The 17,405-nt window shown below is 32.3% G+C and overlaps 1 protein-coding gene across 1 annotated transcript; it reads right to left on the bottom strand.

Moving 5' to 3' along the window:
- Window positions 1–8,238: 8,238 nt before the first annotated feature.
- Window positions 8,239–12,507, bottom strand: LOC133679798 (E3 ubiquitin-protein ligase WAV3-like). The gene is made up of 2 exons (XM_062102496.1): window positions 11,978–12,507; window positions 8,239–10,602 (listed from the first exon to the last, which is right to left on the bottom strand). Exons 1-2 carry the CDS (start codon window positions 12,179–12,181, stop codon window positions 8,659–8,661), a joined length of 2,148 nt encoding a protein of 715 aa, XP_061958480.1. The 5' UTR covers window positions 12,182–12,507; the 3' UTR covers window positions 8,239–8,658.
- Window positions 12,508–17,405: the final 4,898 nt, after the last annotated feature.

Raw genomic sequence — 17,405 nt, 5'->3', positions numbered from 1 at the left:
TATAAAAAAAAACATATCTGAGTTAGGGAAGAAATTGGGTTCCAAGTTTATTCTTGGTTTTGGACACGTTTCCTGCATTTTTGGAGGTTAAGGATGGGTTGAACAAGATTATGAGAGTGTTTTCTGGGTGTTTGGGATTGAAAATTAATTAAAAATTGGTTTTTAGACGACAAAAACCAAGCATTCTGATTTTACAACCACCACAATAATTGAAATCTATGTATGTTAAATGATGCGTCGTCTTTTTTTTCAAATTAAATTGCGGATGATATGTCGTCTATCCCCATTATCGTACAAAAAAGGATCACAAGACTAGGCCCTTTAGTCATAGGTCAGGCGCTAGGCATGACATCAATCTTTGCTCTTTTTCCTTTTCTTTAATATTTTTGTATCTTTTTAAATTAATTTTTATTTTTTTATTTTTTTTCTCTATGATTTTTTTCCTTATTTATCCTTTTTAAAAATAGTTATTAGTTTTTAATAATATTAGATTTGTTTAATTTTTTAAGAGATTCATATTATTCATTTATAGTTTTCTTAATATTATATATATATATAGACACATTAAATTTATTTTTAAAAATAAAAAATACTTATTTATTATGATATTTTTTTATGTGCAACCTTGTATAGAAGTTTTTGCTTTTTATTTTATATTTATCCAATAAATCTTATGTATTTTTCCATTTCTATGTTAATTTGATTTAAATAAACAAATTCATTAAATACAATAAAGTAAATAACCCATATTACAATATTAAATATCTTGATCTATATTTTTTTTCTTAGTTTTTTCAATTTTTTTTCTTTAAGAAAAAAATTGTGAACCCAAAATAGGTTTGTTGGGGTGTTTTTTTTTTTTTTTTCCTGAACTTGACTCTTTTTTTTACCTATTTTTTTTCTCATATTCTAAAAAAAAATAGTTTCATAGAAAAGGTCTAACAAGTTTAACTTTTTTATTATTATTATTTTGTTATTATTTTCAGCATCTTAGGATTAGATTGGTGTTTGGTTTAGCGATCGTCTATTTTTGTTATCATGTAATTAAATAAAAAATAATTTTTCAAAACACAAATTATAATTTCACTAGAGTCAATAACTCAATTCATAAATTTGGTATGCTAACCTAGGTTACTTGGTCCATAGGTTTGATAGTTCACTTATTGGCCAGATATGCTTTTTTTGTCATTTAATTATTTTTAATAGTTTTTTCTTGATATTATCTTTTGATATAGTACAATGTCTAGCAACCTATCATAATCCTTTAAATATTAGAAAAATCATAGATGGTTTAACTTAACTTTCAGTGATGAGTTTCTCAGTGTAATTATTATCTCTTCCTCAATAATGTTCGATTAAGACATTATAGTATGAAGTGTGTCTACTCTGTCAAATCATGTGTGTTCTCAACACCATAATCATTAATTATTTGAATAAAATTTGAAATTCATTTCAAATTTCATTCCATCTTACATAAGGATTTACAATAAATACTATTTGAGAACAAATAAAATATTTTCACTAATTCACCTAAGGTGATGAATACTCTCTTTATTACTTAAATACCTTCATATAGTTAATATTATAACCAATATTTGCTCATTTGTTACCCTTGATTAGAACAACGTGTAGCAGGATCAAAACATAACACTCTTTATATAAGATAATTTAGTGATCTCAAGTCTAAGGATCACTTACATAACTGTTACGTGAGCCTTTCCATAGATATAAGTGATCTCTCCATATGAAATTCTCATGCAAGTTAGTTCATTGTATAAGTCATCTGATAAGTACCTACATATTAATTCTAGATATTCCTTCATAAAAGGAAAAAATAATAATAATATGTATTGACCACAAACATTTAGGAACAATGCTTTGATGCAATAGAAATCTCATAATTATAACAACTTTATAATGTCATTTGCAAAGCATTTTTGTCCCTAAGACTTTATCTTTACTCTAAATTCATTAATTAAATATTTGATGAATATTAAAGATAAATAAGCATATATATATATATATATATATATATATATATATATATATATAAACAAAGTCAATGCCATGAATAACCAATTAATTGGTTATATGATATATACACTAACACACCATTGGTTCTTATTCTTGGTGATGTCATTGGTGGAAGGATGAGTGTTTGGTAGGTGCCTTTTAAGATGACTTATGGCTAGGCAGTGACCATTAAAGAGAGATAAAAATGTCTATACTAGTATATAAATTTTGGTGTAAGCTAGTAGATAGTGCATTCGTTGTTATGACATCTCAAAACTAAAAATACATTGAAGTACGTGCTTAGCATCATGATAGACAACTCATTCGTGGCTTATCCTAAATGGAATTAAGGGAACATATTGTTTGGTCTTGGAGGTGGCAAGCTTTTCTTAGTCGAATAACCTAGTGGTGGCATGCCATTTAAGACAGACCTAAATGGCATGAAGGTACCAAGTCATTTAGGCCAAACCCAAATGATGTAAAGGTGTTAGGCTATTTGAACCTGACCTTAATGACATGGATTTTCTTTTAATTTTTAATGCATTATCATCCCCCCTATCTTTTTAAGAATTTATGTTTAAAAGACCTAACCAGTAGAAGTAGAAGGAAAATAAAGAATATGTTATCTACTCATGGTTTTTTTTAACATGCTAACATGATATATAAGAGTTTGCATGAAGATTTTAATAAGACGATAAAAATCTCATCGTTGAGATTTTATTGGAAACATGGAGATCTCATAAAGGAGATTATTTTTTAGAGATATAAATACCCATTTGAAGACATGAAGAATCACTATTACTTTTATTAAGAAGTTCAAAAGATTTTTTCATGTAAATGGAGATACAATTTATAAAGATTATCTAATCTTAGTTAATGCATCAAGATAAGGCTTTGCTCTGACCATTAACTTTAAATGTTTCATTGTTCTTTAAATTTTTTAATTCCACTATGCTATAAAGATATATTTAAACAATCTTAAAAGGACCACTCTAATGTGTTCTCAATTAGTCGAGAATTAAAAAAGAGGACTTTCATTCCTGGTGCTAAGTTCTTGTAAATGAACTTCTTGTCATGATACACTTTAGTCCTTTCCTTGTATATATTAGCATTCTTATAAGCTTTATTCCATAGCTGATTTAATTATAGGAGTCTCTTTTCTCAAGCTTTGTCCATATCAAAGTTGAGTGTTTTAATTACATCAAATACTTATTATGCATTCAATATATGTTCATTCATCTATGTTAAATTTCAGTCGGGAATAATGTTTTCATCAACTCAAATCTCACAATCAATCACCATTTATAATCAATTAGGGTATTAGCTTAATTAATCTCATAAATAATACAAAATTAAGATCAATGAATGAAATCAAAACTAAAATAAATGATCATTCAATTAGAGTTCATAACAATCTCTTCTTAATAACCCAATAAAGATTTTAATTGTTCATAGTAAAAACTTGATGCTTTCAATATAAAACCTAATTTGATTTTTTTTTGTTTCTTTGAAACCTTCCTCAAACTGCTACTGTTATTATAAAATAATTATCTTATGCCCAATGTCCTTTTTTCCATTATCTTTTTTCAAGGCCTACACTTATGCTTGTCTTGTCTCCAAGTTAATTTGTCAATTGTCCTTCTCAATACCAAACTAATTTGGATTTTCTATGGCAACTTCCGATGTTACACTCCCAAAAAATCAAGCCAACACCTCATTTTCCATTTTCATTTCTATTTGTGCTATTGTCCAACTCATTTTTAGACTAAGAGAGACTTTTTTTGAACTTGGAATCTAATTAAAGTTGTAGCTCTGGATATGTAGATGGATATTGGCTTTCGAATCACTCAATTTGGACTCAAGATGCTCAAGTTATAGGCTTGTAAATATTCAGTGCTCAAGCATAAATTTTACTCGAGATTTCCAGCCCAACCTTTGGACTAACATTTGTTGGCCCAAATGAATTGGATTTTTATAAACCCGACCTTTTTGGAAAGCTTGAGATGTCCTCTAAAACCATTGTTGAAGACCAAATTTTTAAGCCAATAACTTCTTCTATAGCAAAAACATTGAAACATCTTTTAAGTTTATTGCATAAAAAATAAACTATATATATAATGTACGAAGCTTTTTAGAGCTTCTAATACAAGACAATGGTACAGTGTGCAAAATCATTTCAACAACATTATATGGATCTACTTAGGTGTGGTATCATAACCTAGAGTCTAGCTTCATCCTTAACTTTCAAAATCTCAATGTTAAAATCATCCCCCACTTTAGTATAAGTATATCAGCTAAAAAAAGCACCATTAAGCTCTTTACTATCACACAGTAATAAGATGTGAATAACATAACATATCTTCAAAGGTTTTAACAAAAAAATGCTAAACGTGGAGAATTTACTCAAACTCATTACCACTAAAATCCTGATCAATGAGGTTTATAACTATTTTTTATAGAAACTATTGTACAATCTTCCTAATAAAAATTAATATAATATAAAGCAAACGATAGGAAACCATATTGAAGTGGAAGAAACAAGTGTAACCAGATAAGAACACCCTTATTTCTAGCCATAAAGAGCATAATCTTCTATGTACCATCAATCTCGTATCATCCCTAAGGCAACTAAAAAGAATATTAAATGATCCATTCATGATCAAATGGCATTCTCTAAGCTCATGACCAAACTTCTAACCACCACATATACTAAGGTATTAACCATCATTAAGGGAGAAGAATATATCGGATACCCTCTTGAGAGAAACATGAAGAAAGTTGAGGTTATTGATCTTTTTAAATCATCAAAACAGTAACATGCATAGTAAATTGTCTAGTCAATACATTAAATAAAATATTTGGTGAGAGGCAACCAACAAAAATTTGGTATTATCTTTTCCTTTTAGTTTTATTTTGCTAGTTTATTATTATCATCATCTTATTTCATTCCTTTTCTTTTATTCTCTTTTGAATTTATAAGTTCATCATAGTTTTCTAAGTTATCATTGGCAGAAAAATGATTTTAGAAAGATGAGTGTATAGCACTCAATGATAAAATGAATATACCTCATATAATAACGGCAATGTTCATTCTTAAAAGCTTGTGTGGTTACTAATTTCAATTTCGCTTATAGATCTTTTTAGACACGGAACATGCGAGTGAGATATAGAGGAAAGTTAATGACAATAGCACTTTTGTGGTTAAAACCTGCTAGGAAGTGCTCTTTATAGAGGAAACAACTCCTTCAAAGAGTTAGAGTATAAATGTTCTCATACCTATTTCCTTTTAATTTGTTCTGACATATTCCTTTAGAGAATTGGATTTATCTTTATGCATTCAGTGGAGCTACGTGTTTGTTTCCTATTAAAGGAGTGGGAGAATACAAAGTTATCATTGTGTAGTTAGAACATCATCTTTGAGCACTTTTATCTAATGGAAATTAGTACCTAAGGTAGGGAGTTTAGTTACTCTCTCATGTCATGGAATTTCTAACTCGTTAGCCATAAAAAGAAAATTTTATGATAGGTGTGAATGATAATGAAGTAAATTTTATATAATTTCTCATAGAAGGCATCGCCGATGAAGTTATAAATGCTTCAAGATTAGATTAGGTTTTTTATAGTTGTAATTTTAGGTTGGTGGGTGATTAGGCTTGACCATTAGTTATATAAGTTGATGGGTGACTTTCATAGGCTCTTCTAAAAACAAGTCCCCTATTAGAACAAGGGATCCTCTAATGCTCAAGTTAATAAATATAAGAGAAGATGAGTATGTTGAACATGAAAATAAATAATCGGGAAGATGAGTAATGCAGTAAGTGTGTAAGAGAAAGAACGTAGGAGTAGCAATATGTCTCCATAACCTTGCATGGTATGCTCTGCTTTATGTTTGGGTTCTTGTTGTGAAGATTTGACTTTATGTTGTGTTGTTGCTCATGTTAAATTACCTAGTGATCTAAGATATTTATAGATTTTGATCACATCATCTTACTTATTGGAAAGTGGAGTAATGATAAAGAGCACCGGAAAAGTTACGTTGTTGATTATTATGTCTTTTCATGCCATTAGTAAAAATATTGGTGCTTAACATTGGTTGTGGTTCTTGACAATGCTATTAGTTGAGAGGTGAGTGGTTGGTGGATGCCCTTTAAGGTGACATGTGGGCAAAAAATGACCATTGAAGAGAAAAGAGATGTGTATGCTTTGCATAAAAGATTTGGTGTGTGTTAGTGGGTGATGTGTGCTTAGTAAGGGTACTGTGTCGAAGCCCAAAAAAGTATAGCAAACAGCCCGTTGGTTATTTGACCTGAAAGGTCAAAAAAGAGCAGCCCATTTAGGTATAAAGGTGGTAGGCTATGGTGAACTGAACAACCTGGATGTGGCATGCCATTCAGGCCATGCCTAAACTGTATGACTATGCTGGGTTGTTTGACCCTAACCCAAATGATATGGATCACCATTAATTTTCTCATAAAATTGCTATTGAAATACAACAAACATGGAATCTAAAATATAATTTTAGAGTAAATTATATATTTTTTTTACTTTATAGATTCACTAACATCCCACTTCTACTATTGTATATAAAGATTCCTCATTTTATCTCTATAATTCTTAGAAATCTATAATTTTTTTCCTTGTGATAATAAATAACTAACAAAACATTTACTTTTTTATATTTTCTCTTATATTTTTCTTTTTTTTCCACTTAGATACCCTTTCCATATTATAATATCTTATAACAACACTTAAAAACCTGGAAAATAATCTTGAAAAACAAATTAATTCAAAAAATAAGTTACTTGGATGTTAACAAGTTTATTAACCACATTTTTGTTGCGGCTTGGATAAAAACAAATATAAAAAATTAATATCTAAATTGTTGGAAACTTTTTGGTATTATAATGAAACTCAATACTATGGTTCTAAGTTGAAAAATTTCACCCCGACTATTTACTTAGTTTAGGTTTCAAATTAAGTTGGATGAGAATTATCTTGATATAACCTTGTTTGCTACGCAAGTCAAAAAAAAAATCAATCAAATATTAAAATATAAAACTAAATTAAAAAAATCCAAAGAAAACAAAAAACTCCATATTAAATGATGGAATTAGAGAAAAAAATCAGACCTAAAAACCCAAAAAAAAATAAAAACTGTATTAAATAACAAAATTATAAAACAAAAAAGACCAAAAAAACAAAAAACAAATGACCCAAAGGGCTTGTCACAAATTATATCCACCTTGGTTTCCCCCAATTTCCAATCTAGTTCGAGTGAATTTGGTTGTTGCGATTACTTTTCAAAATACTTTTCACTTGAAAATATACTAAAATAATATTTTTTTTTTATTTTAAAAAAATTATTTTTGACATCAACACATCAAAATGATCTAAAAACACCAAAAAATATTAATTTGAAGCATCCACCACGACATAATTAATTTACTATGCAAAATATTAAATTTATCCCAAACTCTATATAGACAAAGGCCTCCCATAGGAGTAAAAATATATCATTTGGCACTTGAGGGTCTAGCTGCTGTGGTCAACCGTGTGACTTGTTCCGCCCCCGTCCCGGGTTCGACCCTCTATGTGCACGCCTGTCACCCCCGCGGTGCCTTACCTGCTCCTGGGCTTGCAGGATGTCCAGTGGGCCTTGGGGAATAGTCGTGGTGCGCGCAAGCTGGCCCGGACACCCCACGTAAATCAAAAAAAAATATATATATATATATATATATATATATATATATATATATATATATATATATATATATATATATATATCATTTGTATTCCTTTTAATAATAATAATAATTACATGGTCAACTCTGTTGCAAATCACGGCACGAAATAATTTCTTTAGTCCACCTCCTGCTGATCTAGCAGAAGATTATAAAATGTTATGTTCTAACCCAGGCAGTGAATAACTGGACCGAGTCCATTAATATGCTAGGATCCTTGAATGAAATGTTTTAAAAAAATAAAAATTATTGAATGCCGGTCTCCAATCAAAAGTTGTGACGCTTGCACAATCTGACAAGAATTTTGGACAATTGACCACACAAAAAAAATTAAATATTTCGATCAGACGAGGACTGAAATCTCAAAGGGCAATCCCACCTGTGTCCAAGCATGTCTAAGATTTAATTTGATTTGATTTGATTTAATTTCAATTTGGTTAATCCGATAATGGCAGCAAAGTCATGAAAAGAATCGAGGGCAATATATATAAATCATATCATATATTTAAGAGAAGAATTCACCCCCCGAGTATCCCCACAGTTTACAGGGCGGGCTATACCACCTCACAGGAAGAAAACGGAAAAGAAAACATGAAATCTCCTTGTGTACATCATCATCCATGATGCGAATGTGTAAGAACCTTGAACCCCACCACCTTTCTTTTCACTGTTTATCTCTCAGAGACTCATCTCAGCTATCCCCACCCCCATTTTTTCTTATTCATTTACATAGCAAGACAAGAAAATACACCCACAATTGTCAAAATACCAAACCCCCCCTTTCCTTTCCAATCTAACTTTGACACAAACTGACATGAAGAGGAAAAACAAAATTTTAAATGAACAAAAAAGGTTCATGGATATGGAATTATACGTGAGGAGAATTTCTGGACACCACCAAAAACTACCTTGGCCGTGGTCTGGCTGCTGGAAATGACATAGTTGGCCTAAGTTTCCGTTGAGAAGATGGGGTACCGAATACCATGGTCTGAGACTGGGTTACCATGTCCGCCATTGATGGTGTCTGGTAAGCTTGCATGAGGTTTGTACTGTCAGTGGAATCACCTCGCGCAGTTGCTCTTTGCCAGGAGTGTGAGCTCAAACCTGATAGAATGTAAGCCCTTCCAGATGTTTCATATACCCGCCGGCTTGCCATCCGTTCTTGCATCTCCTTCAACTCCGCGCACAGTGCAATACACAGTCTGTCACCTGCCCGAGTAGATGCAGTTTCTGACAATGCTTTGCCACAGCTCTCCAGGACCGAGACCGCACGAGCTAGATCACCATTTTCAGCTGCAGCTCTAGCCTCAGCCATTGCCTCCGCTGCACGGAGTCTGTTTCGTTGCTTATCTACTTCCATTGACACCACTCGTGTTCCGGTTATTTCAGGCCTTTGGATCTTTACTTGGCTAGCTTCCTCAAGAGTCATCATACCTTTTGTCATAGGATCTCTGTAAGTACAACTGACCTTTAGCAATGACATCTCATCACTGGTACCATCAACTGGAATATTGACTGTTACCAAGAAATCCCTTTCTTCTTCGGCGTACAAGTCTCCAACATCAACAAAGCCCATAATTGCATTGGCCATGATGCTGCTTTTGTAACTACCTGCTTGAATTGAACCAATTTCCAATCTTGGATGAAGAGACTCAACTTTGACCTGTAGCTCTTGCACCACTACACTCAATAGCCCTCCTATGCACTGTGCAAATGCATCCTGAATCACACCCTCAGCTTCTATGAATGAAAATGTGCCACCTGAAATCTCAGAAATTGAATGCATTGATGCAGCATCATGGTCTGAACCAAACCCAAATGCATGCACAGGAATACGGAACCCCACACTACCATTCTGGTGAATTGATGTCGGGAGAAGAGATTTGTAATCTGCTTGAGGACGGGTCATGCTAGTACCAGAGATAGTATATGTATCCTGCCCATCAGATAATAGTATGATGCTACAAACTGGATTCTTCCATTTGCGATCAACCATCACCTTGAAACCTTTCCTTAGACCTTCAGCAATGTTTGTCCCACCACTAGAAACCAGAGAATTAACAGCCTGTAAGGCCTCGAGCTTTCCGGTCTCTGTCATGCGACGAAGAGGAAAGTGGCGTCGGGCTGTGGATGAGAAGGCAATAACAGACAGTCGGTCAGATGGACCCAGATTCTGGATCACAAACCCCATAGCTCGTTTTAGCAAAGCAAGCTTTGTACCAGACATGCTGCCACTAACATCAAGCACGGTAACGAGATCAACCGGTGTACGAGAATCTTGAGATGATTGTGGTGATTCAGCATGATTCCAGTTCCTATTCTGTCTTCCACTTGTAAGAGGGGCCTTGAGATGGATTAGTATGGTGAAATTATCATAAGAGACTGATTTTGGGACTGCTGAAACTTCTGTATATGTGAAAACCTCTACAGTTCTCACAGAATTAACATCACCAGCATCTTTAGTGGATGTGTTTCCCTCGGCAGTCTCGTGTTGAGGATCCAAGTCTTCATCATCATCAAAGATAGCTGGTTCAATGGCTTGATAATGTGATGAAATATGCCTGTTTGCATCTGTTCGAGCTGGAGGAAGCCGTCTTAGAACAGTCATCCAAGCATCATCTTGGGGCCAACCTAGTGCGCTCATTCTTGGCTTTCCGTGAGTAACATCAGAAACAGATCTTTGAAAGGGGATTTCTTTCCACTTTGCTCGGCAAACTGGACAAATCTGGTTCCCATGCTTTACATTAGAGGCAATGCAATGGAAGTGGAAGGAGTGGGAGCATTCTGCCATAAAAATGGCTTGGCCCTGTCCCGTTTTCATGGCAGTCAGGCATATTGCACAGGTCCTCTGCAGTACAGAAGGACGGTGTTGTGAGGAGAAAAGATCCCATAGACAAACATATATGATTGCAGACAAATAAAAGTATAAACAATCACAGCTATAGATATCATATTCAAGAGAAGGAGAGAAATTTTACTAACCACTGAATGGCACATTTACTAATAATCAAGTGGTAGATGTCTAAATGATTTTGACGCGTATTTCTAGACTAAAGAGCATTCCAATGCATGTTCCTGTTATACTTAGGTTTGACATCAGAAGTCCTGAGCTACTGAGGGATGCTTAAGCCAGAATGACATTATTATTATTATTATTATTATTATTTACAAAGCTGCAGAGTTGTGTCCCGGTGAATCAGCTAACCAACCAAAAAAGAAGTCAATGTTAGGCAGTCAAAGCCTTGCAAATGACATAATGCCAAATTATGAATAATCAATAGTAGATGACTTTTCAAAAGTAAAAAAAATAATAATCAAGCCACTCTTGAGCAAATTAATGATGGAGGAGCTTTCAAGAAAACAACCCAAAAACGCAAATTTTAAAAAAATAATATTAGTGCAGAGCTCATCAAAAGGATAGAAGTATAATGGGTTTGCTCCAAATTTCATTCCTTTTTTTATTTTTATTTGTCAGTTCTTTGATTCCCCAATACTTTTACTTCTCTGAAGATTGCTGCTGGATAGCTCCCAATCAACGGTCCACAGGCTTCTTTAATTTTTTTTATCCTCTCTAACTCACCATCAAAAGCAGAGAGAGAGAAAACATAATATTGTGTGCGATCAAGGTAAAGCAGTGCTGACCAGACAAAGCACTTTTTCCCCATCAAGGGAAAGGAGAAACAGTAGCAAAACAAACAAGAGTGGTGGTATTGGTAATGGGACGCTAGAACAGTAATACTTTTCTAATAAGCCAAAGCGAAAAATGGTCCTTTAAAGGGACTTCTCCACTTTAAAACTTAATCACCCCACAAAAGGGGCCTCAAGCTCATAGAAAGAGTTGAAAACAACATGACAATAACAACATGCTCCCTTCTTCACAAGTATTCAGTGTATTGTACATATCACGACTACCCACACGCACCCACCATTTGTATATATACCCCACACCTTGACAAGCCACCCTGAAACTAGATTAGACTAGTGTCTGCTAAAAACAAAAGCAAGGTTGTGAATAGACCGGACGCTTAACATTTAACAGCAGCACCATTAAAATTATCTCAAATCATACTAGATGCCTTTAACACTAACCAAAACAATACATCCGATATTATTAAAGATTTGCAGGGCAAGGCAAGCAAACAAACCCCATTAACCCTTGATGGGAATATTATTATTTCTTTAAAAAAGGAAAAATAGTAGCAGAAACAACATATCATTATTACCTTATTGTTGCTATCGGGGGATGTGGGCAAGCGGAGGCCGGAAGAAGATGGGGTAGGAGTAGTGGACCCGTGAGAGGAGCGGGAGAATAGTCTAGCAGGAGAAGGTGAGGAGGAAGAATCACGTTGTTCAACATCAGTCGGAGGGACATAAAGACACATGTTCAGGCCAAGAGCTAATTTTGCCTTTCTCCATTTGCTTCCCATTTCTTTCTCAGATCTTAAACTTATCAAGGACTTCCTCAAACAAAAACAAGCCTGGCCTCTCTTTCTCTCAGCCTCTATCTATACACAAGTTGGATCTTGTAACTGTGAGAGTGTAAAGGAATGGAGATGGAGATTGGACATTTTTGTTTGTTTTGGCAAAGGAAAAACAAAGAACAGAGAGAGAGAGAGAGAGAGAGAGAGAGAGATTGCTGGAACAGGAGTGCTTTATAAGTGAGGTTATGTTATGTTTTGTTATATGTAAGAGAGAGAGAGAGAGAGAGAGAGAGAGTTTTTAGTGTTGGTGTTGGGATTTTTGACTTTGATTTTGGGTGGTGGTCAGAGGATAACAGCCTTTTAGATAGTGATGAGATGAGATATCTCTGCCGAATTGATAAGGATTTTTTTTTTTTTTTTTTTTTTACATTCCTTCTTCTTTGCCATTTGCCCTTTGGTTTTTGCTGTATTGACTTCATTGCCATTATCACCACCGATTACTTACGGGGTTCGCCACTTGCCGTTAGCCCGTTACTGTGGCTTTCCACGCTGTTTCAATGTGGACTGTTCTGGTATTTTCTCTGTTCAGGAAAAGTACATTTTAGCTCTTGAGGTTTTGAAGATTCCTAATTTGATTCTAATGTTTTTAATTTTGACACTTTGACTCTAAAACTTTATTTTTCTTGTGTTTAAATCCTTGGGTCTTGAGGAAAGAGAGAGACTTGTTGAAAAAGTCTCAATTTTTGTAAAAACAATCTCATTTTAAATATTTATTTTAAATTAGACTATGTTTTTACGGTTTTTCGAGTTATCTTTAAACTCGTCAAGTCAACCTGGTCATATAAAGTCAATCCTCACATAGTTCAGAATTTTTTTTTCTACTAGAAAAAACATTAGCAAAGCCTAAATTTTTTTATGTTAAAACATATATTAATCCAACCCACAACTTAATGCATGCTAATGATCTAACTTGAAACTTGTACAAACTCACACTACTTTGCGCTTAATTTTATTAATTAGAATGTAATGGTAAGATTTGAACTTATGACCATTTGATCATCATAGCTTTAATAGTATTCAAATAACCATTTTAATCCAAAAATTATGTTGTTAGATGAGGTTTTAAAATATGATTTATATTATTCTCGAATAGAATATGATAGTTTGAGTTTATATTTATCTTATAGTCTCTTTATAAAAATAATATTTAAAAATTAAGGTTAAATACGTTAGTGTTTAGTGCTTTAAAGAACATAAAAGTTTAATTTTTCTCTTTTTATATGCAAAAACAGATAAATTTTAATTTCTATCCTCAGTTCATGGATGGAGTGTCTCAATTTCACTACAAGCATTTTGTATCAATAAACTCCTTTAACTTTCATTGTAGTCTCAATTTCCTCCAACCATTTATTTTCATCAAAATTTATCCGTAAAAGTAACATAAAATATTTTAAATTTTAATTTAATTCCTAAATTTTTTTTAATATCTCAATTTTATCTAAAAATTATAAAAATAGAAAAAAAATTAAGAAAAATGGAATATAAAAAAAGAAACTTATTCACGAAACAAGAAAGAAAGAGGTTTTTCCATCAACGCCATCAACCAATCATTTAACAATTAAAGAACAAGATTAAGTTAAAAATAATATGAATTTTCTTTTATGAATACCATTAACCAAAACTTTAAAACACGAGGTGAATTCACTATAGCAATAGACTAAATTTACCGTGGATTGCTATAGTGAATTTATCTTTGTGTCATTCGGTGGAAAAGTTGGAAGGTTGGGATATGGGGGTATTTAAGTCTTTTTACATTGACTCATTGGTCATTAAAAGATTGAACATGGGTATTATTGTCTTTGCAGATTATTTTGTACAGTAAAAATACTCTTATACCCCCAAGGTCAATAAAATTTAAACTCGCTGACCAAGGGTTTTTTTTACTTTGCACAAACTTTAAAATAAGTCAAATACTTCTGATATGAACCTCGTGATTACGTGGTCACGCAACCCACACGCAAAGACACCAATTCCCGGAAAGCCAAGTAAATCAGGTTTGATAGGAGTGTGACACAAAGATAACTTATACCTAGGCACTAGCACTATTGGAAACGGAAACCCCCACCCAACGAATATTGATTTGCGAACGAGAAGTATAAGGATGACGCCACGAAGACAGTTGTTCTTCGATAAGTCGTTTTTTAGTTCATTAGAGAACCATGAAAGGGAGATTATCTCACCAACACACATACACACAAAGTCCGGCAAACAAGAAGTTTTATTAATCTGAATTGTCTAGCCTTACATGTCTGTTTATGCCCTTATTTATAGTGACTCCAAACCAAAATAAACCCTAATGGACCCCTTTATGTGGACTTATATGATGCCCACTTACAATTAAACCCAAATAATACAAATAAATCGTAAACTAAGAAGAAAATAATAGTAACAATAATAAATCCAAAATTAATATCCTAAATATGCTAGAATCATATTTGTCACCATTAAGATGTCCCAAATAGACTAGGAAATCTGATCTGAAGGTAGAATTAATTCTGAAGTCTTCTTTTCTTTTGGTAGCTAGGATGAATAAGGAATCCTTGTAAGAAAAGGATTATGAAACATTTATGAATCCATGACACACATGGAAACTATGTTCCAACCCATTAAAGATCTTTGGAGAATTAGGAGATTCCCAAATAAGCTGTCACATCATTTTAGGAAAAGAATCCTAGCCAAATAGGAAGTTCACAAGTCAAAAGGAAGTAAATAATAAAATTCGTACAACCTCTGTTGACCCGTATTGAGATGTTTTCCCAAACTACGATTGACCTGAAATTTTAACCCAAGATAGGAAAACATGTCAGAAGACTCCACGTAAAATTGCAGCCCGATCTAACGGTCGGATTGAGAATTATAACTGTTGCTGTAAAACTGGATAGTTGCACTTTTTACGTCAAAATCCGAATTTAACCTTTCCTAGATCGTATCAACTTCTTTGCCTTTAGATAAGACAAAATAGCTTTTATGCATTCAAGGGTATTTTGGTACTTTCACATTAGAATATTTGTTATTTCCAGGGTTATGAGGGGCTTTTTAGTAATTTAACATTTATCTTTAATATTAAATTTTGAAAAGCTCATAGTGCGTGTTTTCCACATGTCGGCGTGTTCGCGCTCTTTCGACGATGTGTGCGATGCCACCGTTTGTTCGAAAATGGCCTTCCATCGTGTCATTGAAAGCACCATCACATGCTCTTCTCCTGATGTGAAGCGTGTCGGTGGTGATCCAACGGTTTATCGTCGATGGCTGTTTCTTCTTTCTTCTTCCTATTTTTCTCTCTATTCCGGTTAAAGTGTATGTTTGTCCTTTTTTGTTTTTCAATTTAAGTCCTTATATTTTTTATTGCTTATTTTTGCCCTTGATCCTTTTAGAAAAGTTTTTCATGTTCTCAATTCAGTCCTTAAATTATAATTTTTCATATATTATTTTCACCAATTTGGTCCGTATTCTTTTGATTTGTTATTTTTACCCTTTGATCTTTTGTTAAAGTTTTATTAGTATTCAATTTCATCCTTAAGTCAAAGTTTATGTTGTTGTTGTTTTTTCAATTTAGCTTTCATTCTTTTGATTTATTTTTTTTTCCTTTCATTAATTGTTTTTTTTCTTTTCGATTTAACCCTGTAATTTAATTTTTAAATGCTCTTAAATTTATTTTTTATTTTGGTTTCCACCCTTATTTTTTAATTAAATATTTTTATGTGGTTGATTTTTTCCCCATATGTTTGATTTATTTGAGATTGGGCTTCATGTTTTTTTTCATTTGTAATGCTTTCAATTTAATGACATGGGTCACGAGTTTTAAGTGTTAATACGGTTAGGAATTCCTTTTTTTTTCTCTCATTATATTTTTCGATATTATCATTCTATATTGTTTTAAAAAAATTGTTTTGTGGTAACCTTTATTGAAAGAGTGAGACGGGGGGCAAAGGCGTCAGCATCAAAATTGAAAGAGACTAAAATTGAAATCTTGATTTTTATTCATTGTAGTTTTTATGAAAGAAAAAAAAATGATGTTATTGTTGCTGAATTGAAATTGATATGGTGTGAGAATTTTCCGAGACACCGACACCTTTAAGTTTACTCATATTTGTTTGACCAATAAATGTATTTTATATTATTTTTTTTGTTTTTATTTTTCTAATTTCAATTCTTTCATTTTTTTTTGATATTTTTAGTGGTTTTGAGATATATAAACTTATAGAAAAACCTCATAAAAAACTGGTCAATAATCAATCATTTTTTTAATTTTCTTTTAAGAATAAAAAAATCCCTTTTATTTTTATAAAATAAAAAAACCAGGTAAAATAGAGGTTAAAATCCGTGTTCTTGGATCTAGATTATTAGGATCCTGATTTTTTGACAATTAAAGATGATTATAATTTGTTGTGATGAATGATATGTTGTTTGTCAAAATAAAAAATATATATTTTTAAAAAAAATCTTAGGTGAAAAACATGTTAAGGTTGTCAATTCCGTTTCGTTTTGCCCGGAATGGCCTAAACATTCCATCCAAATTCAAAAAACGGAACAAAACGGAACAAATTTCATCTCATTTTAAATCTCGGTCCGTTCCGGATTTTTTGGCTAAATTCCACCCGGAACGTTCCGGTTTCATTCCACATGTTTTGTTCTGCTCTTGAAAAGTCATTGAATCAAATTGAACCTTTTTCAATTTAATTAATTAAATCACTCAATTATAAAAAGCTCTTTTTCATTACTATTTTCAATAACAATAATATTAATAATAATATTGAAAATTATTATTACTATTTTCATTAACAATGATATTAATTTTTTAAAATTAGATTTATCACTAATATATATGGTCTATATTCATGTTGTTTTTTTATGTTTATACTTTGTAGGAATTTGAACAAAACAAGGGATGCTTTAGATTCCATTAGCCTTGCTAACATTGACCTAATTTTATATTTAAAATATTTGTGTTAAAACATTTTACTTTCATAATATTTTGATATTTTGTTCAAGTTGAATTACTTTAAGTTAAAGATCTATTTAATCTTGACTATTTAGAAATATTTTAAATTTTAAAATTATATTTTTTTGGCATTGTGTTTGTATTACATAATTTATAATTTATTTATCTAAAATTTGAATTATGTTTGTTGAATATATATATATATATATATACAACCCCGAAACGGCA

Source organism: Populus nigra, chromosome 19 (genome assembly GCF_951802175.1).
Source record: "Populus nigra chromosome 19, ddPopNigr1.1, whole genome shotgun sequence".
NCBI lineage: Eukaryota > Viridiplantae > Streptophyta > Magnoliopsida > Malpighiales > Salicaceae > Populus > Populus nigra.
Note: the sequence above shows the minus strand (reverse complement) of the source record. Positions and strands in the feature narration are given on the sequence as shown.

What these genes read in the sequence shown, in the direction of transcription:
- LOC133679798 (XM_062102496.1), bottom strand. Translation starts at nt 12,181, where the DNA reads ATGGGAAGCAAATGGAGAAAGGCAAAATTAGCTCTTGGCCTGAACATG. An exon ending in CCCCCGATAGCAACAATAAG is followed by an intron (nt 10,603 to 11,977) that starts GTAATAATGATA and finishes TCTGTACTGCAG; the next exon opens with AGGACCTGTGCAATATGCCT.